At 40.3% G+C, this 8,820-nt stretch overlaps 1 protein-coding gene and 1 long non-coding RNA gene across 2 annotated transcripts in view; one reads left to right on the top strand and one right to left on the bottom strand.

Annotated features, from left to right (window-relative positions):
- The first annotated feature begins 16 nt into the window (after positions 1-16).
- Positions 17-3,960, top strand: LOC146503992 (uncharacterized). The gene is made up of 2 exons (XR_014868868.1): positions 17-1,686; positions 1,754-3,960. It is a non-coding gene; the product is annotated as an uncharacterized LOC146503992 (long non-coding RNA).
- Positions 3,961-4,451: 491 nt separating this feature from the next.
- limk1a (LIM domain kinase 1a) overlaps positions 4,452-8,820 on the bottom strand; it is a 61,139-nt gene continuing 56,770 nt past the window's right edge. Inside the window, 7 exon segments of the mRNA XM_085131701.1 lie at positions 4,452-5,134; positions 5,546-5,703; positions 6,295-6,350; positions 6,470-6,638; positions 7,355-7,420; positions 8,076-8,135; positions 8,296-8,427. Of these exon segments, the coding sequence (XP_084987827.1) occupies positions 4,966-5,134; positions 5,546-5,703; positions 6,295-6,350; positions 6,470-6,638; positions 7,355-7,420; positions 8,076-8,135; positions 8,296-8,427 (810 nt within the window). The 3' untranslated portion in view covers positions 4,452-4,965.

The raw sequence follows: 8,820 nt of genomic DNA, 5'->3' as shown, positions 1-8,820 counted from the left end.
GTGACGTCAGAGAGCAGCCGCGGTTGCCGCAGCATCGTCGGAATGAAAACAATCGCACGTGGATGCGCGTCGGGAAGAACGGTCACGTGCGTCTCAGAGGAATAAACTGCAGCACTCCGGGGAAGCTGTTAGCATCGGATGAGGACAGGTAAACACAGGTGTGTGTGAACGTTGGAGCGTCACAAATAACGACAAAGCTAATTTAGTTTTTACTTTATTAAGTATTTCTTTTTGAGGGAGGAGGCGGCAATTAGTTCTTTTTTGGGGGTCATCGCCGTCTATCAAAATTCTACAATTGAACAAAAAATATTGTAAACATATGACGGTGACGCTGTTCAGTTTCGCAAAATATTTGACATGATGTGATTGAAGTGTAGACTGGCTTTGATTCAAGATGTTCACCAAAATATTGCACTTAAATTTTTTGGGGGAAATTTACTTATTTTAAATATTATTATTTTCAGTAGCTAGATGCTGTTTCCACCCATAAGATGCTTTGCCAGCTTAGGCTGAAACATTCGTCTGACCAGCCTAAAATTTGAGCTTATACATGTGTATTTATTAGTTAGTGCCAATCTATAATTAATTGATTTTGATGTATAAACAGGTTCAGGTTACTTTATTTGTATCCATAGGTAGATTTGTTCTGTAATCCTGAGTCATCAATCCTCACATGCACAGTTTCAACAAACAGCAGACAACAGATAAGAATAGTACAAAAAGACTGAAAAAAAGAACTAAATCATTTTGAGCATTCAGTAACCCACAAAGTAACAAGGCTACAATTTGTTCATCTGAGTGATGGCTGCTGGAGTAAAGCTGTTTTTAAACTTTGTTCTGCACATCCAACCCTTGCAACTGTTTGATGTACACTCATCAGCCCGTTAGACCACTTAAGAATCTGACTGTGAATCTTCTCTTTATAATTAAAAATGAAAACCGTGACTCCAAGTAAGGGAATAAAGCAGGATACAACTTCAACTCTTTCATGGTTCCCAGACATGAAGATCTGCAGTTTGTATCGTCTCAGATTGGAGTCAGCTGAAGATCTGTGCAAAGTGTTGATGTGACAAAGCAACACACTTGAGGGTGACACCTCGTTGAAGCTGTGATAACTGCATTTCTCACTAATTTCTTACTTACATACTCTCATTTTAGAATTTGAAAACGGCACCTCCACAACTCAACACTGAAATTCATGCTTAAATAAAAAGACTTCAGGAGCACTACAAGAGTATATTTGCTTTTAGCTGGACTGTTTCTGATTTAATAAAGTTATCTTTAAACTGTGCGCTTTAATTTAAGAAAAAGCTGTGAACATGTCTTCCACTCATGCTGTGTTTGTTTATTGTTTTTAACAGTAGTAGTGACAGGTGTATACTGCTAACTGTAAATTAATCTAAATGATGAGCGGATATAATAAGAGACAGATGGTGACATCTGGTGGTTGCTTTGTAAACACTTTTTTAAAATACTCACTCCCTCCATCATCCCAAGTTGAAACAAGCACTATTTTTATCACTTTAATGTTGCCCACACAGTTTCTCTGCAGCTAGTGCTGATACTGCTCTCTGAGATAAGCACATGTCATCGGAACAACCATATTTAGAGCTCACTGGTGCTTCAGTAGTGGAAGGAGGTTAATCGCAGAGTGAATATAGATATAATACTGCACAAAAGCCTTAAGTGACACATCATTTTTTATATACATCACTTCAGAGGAACCAGAACTATTCCTGAAGACTGCTTAAAGAAATGACAAGAAAGCTGCCTGTTTATGCCGTGTTGGAGAATAAAGGTGGTCAAGACAAATATTGACTTTCAAGCTTGGATCTCTGTTGTTGCCTTATATACAGTATTTCTATGCATGTCTGCATATTTCATTAAACTGCTGCAAACATTTCCCATTTTCCTCGCACCATATAAAGAAACAAAGGCTGCCTCCAGACTGTTGCATAGTATTGTGTAAGAAGAACAGACACCTGATTTATTTTAAGGAGCAACAGTTTTATTTGTAGCTGTGACAAAATGGAAAACAAAAAGTTGCCTCTTCAGAGTCTAAACGTTCAGGATTAAAGTGCAGAATTGTTTTCACAGCTTGTGTAAAAAAAAAAAGAAAGAAAGAAAGAAAAAAATTAAATAAGAGAAAAAAGAAATATGAAAATATCAAAACTAACAATGGAGATCTGGAAAATATAAATACGTTACAGAACAAGATGAACTCTCATACAACGTGGTTTCAGCAACGATAATCAACCCACTTGAATCAGGCTTGCACTTATGATACATTAAAAAAAGGGAAATCAGTTCATGTTTTCAAATCGTTGGCAAGGCTAGCTTACAACAAAGGCACAGCATTGTTCAGAGGTAACGATCCTTTGCAAAGAAGTGCTGCGGCGACATTCTCGGCGATCATCAACACTTCCTCATAGACACGCCTAACATGCTCAACATGGCTCAGACAGGGATGGAGAAAGAAAATGTGCCCACGGACGAACACATAAACTGGGAGGAGCTCACTTTACAGAAGCGCATTTGTGTTACAAGCGTACATACTGACATAGTTTACATGTTTTCTCAGTGTCCGTGCTGAGGAGTGGTTTTCTGCAAAGCTGCTGGATTAACTGAATCAAGAAAAAGCTCCAGAATATTACGGCCCTGAGCCAAAAAGAGTACAATGAAAAGGTGAGGAAGTGCTCTATTGTCAGAAAGACCAGCAGTGGTTGCATCCTCTGTGGCCGTCATACATGGAACAAGCAGTCAGAAACAACACAGAACATCATTCGTAAAGGACTGGTCTGTAGGCAGCAGGCAGAGCCGGGACATCTCATCCTCACGGTAGCAAAAGCTTGGAAACTTTAGCTTTATTTAGGTAGAAAAAGTGGTGCTGAAACGAAACTATTAGCAATATTACCTCAGATATATGAGAGGAGGGGTTGACAAATCTGCTGCCAAAAAACAGTATTTAAAAGTTTAACCGTGTAAATGCATCTTCATAATATATCAGAAGCACGGTCCAAACACGGTACAGTTTGCTATCGAGAGGATGAATTTCCCGGATCCCATTTTTTATAGTTAAAAGGCTCTATCAGTGTCTTGCATTCATATTTCAACCTGAACTGACATTATTTCCTTATCACAAGTAGCCCAAGAGAGAAAAATTAACAAACGTGGCTTTAAATAGCCACTTGGTTATATAGTGCAAATAAAAGTACTCAAATGTGTACAAAAAGATTTCAGTGGGTATATAGCTATTATAAACAAAAAGAGAGAGAGGGATGCTGTGTTTTTGTTTTTTCCTTTTTTTTAAACCCCGGCTTACTCTGTTTACACTTTTTGTCTTTCTTTTATAATTTTTTTTTAAAATCTAAAATAAAGACAAAAATAACTCTGTTCAGAAGCTGAGCAGACCTTGCAAGAATATCATGCAGCTTGTGAAAATATCAGCAGGAATAAAACAAACAAACAAACAAACAGATATAGATGTCTCATGTTAGAAGGTGCAAAGGAGATTATTTCTGAGGATGCACACAGACAATGGAAGGAATACAGTGATATTTACAGCCAGCGTTTACATGTAAACAAGAGACAGAGGTGTGGGACACGTGATGAGGCAGTACCTTAACTACTGTACAGTACACGAGAGAAGAGGGGACCCTTAAGAACTGCTTGATTGCTCTCAAAACCACATATAATTAGAGCTGATCACAATACGTAGTCTTAGAGTTTCAGCTAGTTTAAAGACATTTGATGCGATTAGATTGATCCAGTATTATTTTATCTGTGGCAACACAAAAGCTCGCAGGTTGACTGCTGCTTTTTCGGATAGAGAGAAAAGAAGAAAATGTAACATTTACGGGGTTTAAAATAACGTTTTAGGGATTAAGATTGCACATACGTCGAACAGTAAAAGCCCCAAACCTGCCACAGTGGTGGAAATGTAGAAAGAGAAGAGGGGGGGAAGAAAAAAACCTTTCGGCTGTGCCTTTTTAACTGCAGTCAAACCTCTACTCTCCATTTCTGGTCGGCCAATAAAAATATGGCAATGGTACGTATATAAAATATGTCTGTACATTTACTATATTTAAAACATTTACATTGTCATAGGTTATGTACACTGCTAAGTGTTTAAATGTCGGTGCTGAGAGACAACGTAACAAATCTATGCCAAAAAGGGGTGTGTGTACCTCCATGAGAAAGTCAGTGCTACACAAGAAATAAGGGAGAGGGGCAGCAACACAAGTAGATTAGTGGTTTGTGACCAAATGAGGTCAGAGGGACACGAAGAACCAGGATTTGCCCTGACAGCATTATTTACAGTCATGCGCTCTTCTGTGAACTATTTAAAGCTTGAAAGGGTTTGCTTCATGAGTCGATCTAAACCTCTAAACGACACACACAGACATACACACACACCCACACTCCCTCGTCTTTGACGTCCAAACAGAAAGCAAAACCAAACCTGCAAACACCTACTGCACAATATATTCTGTAGATGCCTAAAGTGAAGGTCTGCTGTATGCATTGTTTTTAGGGGTGGGGGCAGGGGGATTATATTTCCACATGAACATACACACTACAATAGTACAGCAACTATTCTTGACCTGGTATGACCTCTAAAGTTAAATCTACATGATTCGAGAGCTGATTTGCGATTTGAAAGTCGGGTCTGATTGCATATGACGTGTTCCACTGTAGCTTCAGGTGCAGCAGAATCAAGCAATTCTAATTAATGTCTCTTGATTTTACTTTGAAAGTCAATATGTGTGCATCTCACGCAGGTGGCTTTCTCAGTTTGACATTTTTCCCCCTGAGTCTATTTACTGAGCCTGAGCCAGTCTGCTCCCGCAAATACGGAGGGGTATTTACATGACTCCTCCGCCCACTGCGCCAATCCAGGCAAGGTGGTCGCCACCCCTGTGGGGGTTACTGATAACTTTCCACTTGTCCCTGTTGTGCTCGGGCCTACTCTGGCTGCTCGGGGTGGGTGTGCAGGCCGTTCTCAGGACGTGTTATGCTGTGGTGCTCCCAGAAGGCCTTGTGCAGCTGATCCACTTCGGACATCAGGGGCAGACCGATGTCCAAGTGCATCTTTAGGTTCTCCAGCCACTCCTCCAGTTTCGAGAAAGCAGGCCTGTGTATTAAGAAAGCAGACGGACACCACAGTTTGTAAACCTCTCCTATTTATTTGTATTTATCAAATTCTTTTGTTATAAAAAAAAGGGACAGTTCACCTCAAAACACAATAAAACTTGATTTCCTTGCTCAGAATTGAAAAATCCAGGTACCTGACGGGTGTTTACTTGAGTTAGTCATACAACACAGGGAAGGATTTATGCTTGTTTAATCCTTTTAATGTGCTGAAGTAACCAAAGTTGTTAGAATTGGAAGTTTAGGCCAGTTTCAAAGGATCGAGAAAATAGGTTTTTTTTGGTTGGTTAGTATCAGAAAAACCTCTTTAAATAAAAAGATGGCTCCTGTGATAATCCAACTCTTGGTGAACTGTCCCTTTAGGTTACATGTCAAAATGAATCTGGTGTCTGACCGTTTGTCTGCATCGAGGTCACAGCACACAGCAGCCATGGGGAAGAAGGCGCGGGGACAGTTGGTGGGACAGTAGTGCTCCAGGAAACCCGAGATGTTCAGTCCAAAGTCCGTCGCTCTGGGGAGGTAGTCAGGGTCAGCATTCACCCTGCCAATGATCTGGAAAGAGCGAGAAAGAGCAAAAAGAGTTAAAGATCCAAGTGTCAGAAGTCTCCCCCAGTCTTGGTCAGCCCTCCAGCTGAAAACCAGCAAACCCTCCAAACAGAAGCTCATGGTGCCAGCAGACCACAACTATCATTTGTGTGCCCGTCAGCAGCCACATGAAGACTTCTTTGCTTTCCTGCCCTCTAATCCCTGTAATGTTCTCTGGATAATAACGTTCATCTGGAGAACTCATACTGGAGCTCCTAAACTGTTGAGCCCAAATTATGTGGATGGTGTGTGGCCAGGCTGTAAGCCTTCATCACTGTGGCGCTGGATGCTCAGTCGGAAAGCAATTTTCCCCCTCTAAGAAATGTGGAGTTTGGGAGAAGGAAGACTGTTCCCCTCATAAAATGTAATGGCGTGTTTCATATGAGGCTAAATTCAAGGTTTGACAGTGTTAACTTTTTCCTCTAATTACAGAATAACACCTTAGACTGGTTTTATCATCTGGAGGCCCTGAAGACATTTGAGATCTCCAGGTTTATTCATGAAAAAAATATAACTTCAGGAATCCAAAATATCCAGAGCAGCTGATGGATAGCTTACCTCGCAGAGCATGATACCAAAGGAAAAGATGTCTACTCTCTCATCGTAGCTCTTCCCTGCGATGGAAAAAGACAAAATTAGACTAATGTTAAGATTTTGGTGATCTCATACTCAAAAAAATATTTGTGATTAGCACAGGAAAGCAAGGACATGGATCACTTCCTGTAGTTCATACCATGGATCATCTCTGGAGCCATCCAGTAGGGGTTTCCCACCACCGTGTATCTCTTCCGGCGGTCGGGCCTCTTGATGCCAGACAGCTTTCCCTGCGTCAGCTTTTCCCCGTTCTTGTCGTCCACCATGAGTCGAGCCAGCCCGAAGTCTGCCACCACCACTGTGTTGTTCTTTAAAGTGAAATATGCCAAAACATTTTATTTTTATGCAACAAGCATACTCACCAAAAGTCACTAAATGTGATTTTTACTACACAAAGTATTCACATTAACGACATTCACAATATAAAATGATGTCAGATGCAATGAAATCACTTGCTGGGAGCAGGGGACAGCTTGTGTGTGAGTACCACAAGCTGACAGGTTTAATGACTTGTTCACTTTTCCCATTTCCTTTATGCCCATAAAGGAAATGGGCATATTTAGTTCATTCGCTTTACAGCTTGAGGGAAACACTGTCTGAAAAAAGCGTCAACCTGCTAGTTACTAGTTCTGGATTCACTCTTTTCACTATCAACATCATCACTTCTGAAAAAAAGACAGACATAGTGTTCAGGGATATATCTGTGGTGAATCAGGTTTAAGCTTCTCTAGTGAGCTTAAAATTAATCTCCAGGCTGTCAGGCAAACATTTTGTTGTCATGTGACACGTGTTCAGCACTCCCCCTGTTTAGGTCCGGCAAGCTGAATGTTTCTGCTTTAAGCTTCTTGTGTGGAGTGTTTTTTAAGTCGTCTTAGTCTCCCATAGCAACTGCGAACAAAAGCCTTTTTTGTTTATGTATGAGCGAATGGCAGGTGTGCTGTCCTAAATCCTTAAAGAAAACGTGCTGTATGTGCAGAGGTATGTCGGCACAAACACAAAAGTGTACAGGAAGACAAGTTCTTACCTCTCGGACTAGACAGTTGTGAGAGTTCAGGTCCCGGTGAATAATGTTCATGGAGTGCAGATATGCCTGAATGACAGACAGACAGACAGATAGGAGAGGAAGGAAAGTCAGGAAGAATAAAAATAAATAAACAGTCTTTTGATAATCTGTAAGTAGAACACTGCCAAGTCGAACAATACTGTCTGGGTTTATCTCAAAAAGCTCTTGCTGAATATACAATAACACAGTCATGCTTGACATGCATCATTGTACAGATATCTGGGGAAAATCCAGAGAACCTGTGTTCTTATCCTGCAGGAATTTATGCTCTGATTTAACCTTTATAGTAAGAAAAGTACCTCACAAGTTTTGTAGCTCACAAACATGACCACTAGAGGGAGACAACAGCAGGACTAAAGCTAAAAGTATGTGTACAGCAGATATTCAGAGTGCATCTAACAGGAGGCGGTGGTTATCTCTCACAACCACTGATCTCTACTTTTCTCTTGGCTCAACGGGATTTGATTTTTATTTATAAGGTTATGATCTTGGTTATGTTTTGTTATTGACAATACAACCGCACCATCTTCACTTCCCTCTGTATGTTTTAGAGTCTGGCAGTGTCGTGTTCTGTGTTTTTGTGTATGCAGTGGCAAAACAATAATAATGATCTAAACCACTATCTCCATGCAGAAAAACCTTGGTTTGTTTTCCAGAGTGTATTAACAGTATATACACTCACCATCCCAGCAGCGATGTCCTTAGCAAAACTGACCCGCTGGTTCCAGGGATAGTTTGAGTCCTATAGGAAAAACCAAAACACACAACTTAATGTAACATACTGGTATAAAGTGATGAATCATTACTTCTTTATTTTTTATTATTATCCTTATTAATAATAACCATGCTAGTCCGTGCATTGGAATTCCATATAGGAAACAAACACCCCCCCATTTGTTTACCATTTTTTTGATGATTTCCCGCAAAGTGCCTCCTTTGATGTACTCTGCGATGAAGTTGAGTCTCTTGTCTTTGTAGAGGACTCCGATGAACTTGAGCACATTGGGGTGATCCAGGCATCGCATGACTTTCACCTTAAAGACACAAATAATTATTTATTTATTTTCACACACTGTCGTAACATCTCTGGGAAAAGTCCACAGCAGCTGTAAGGGATCTTAAATATTCACAGTACAAAACTATCTCCTGAACAAATTATGACAGTCAGTGTTAATATTTTTGCAGCTACTTTACAAATGTGACTACACTACTGGTAAAACTAAAGTCACATGGAGGAGGCAGCACGCCACTGTTACACATGACATCTGAAATGTTTGCCTCCTTCTTTTCTAATCTTCACCAATGAGGATTACACGAGACTCAGTAATTTAAGACTTGGGCCACCTACAAACAAGCAGCCAGCACGAGTAATAATCATTGCTTAGCTGTGATTGGGGCTCATTTTACAGCGAATCTCTTTACTCACT

Source organism: Neolamprologus multifasciatus, chromosome 14, assembly GCF_963576455.1.
Source record: "Neolamprologus multifasciatus chromosome 14, fNeoMul1.2, whole genome shotgun sequence".
NCBI lineage: Eukaryota > Metazoa > Chordata > Actinopteri > Cichliformes > Cichlidae > Neolamprologus > Neolamprologus multifasciatus.
This window is presented reverse-complemented; position numbering and strand designations above follow the sequence as displayed.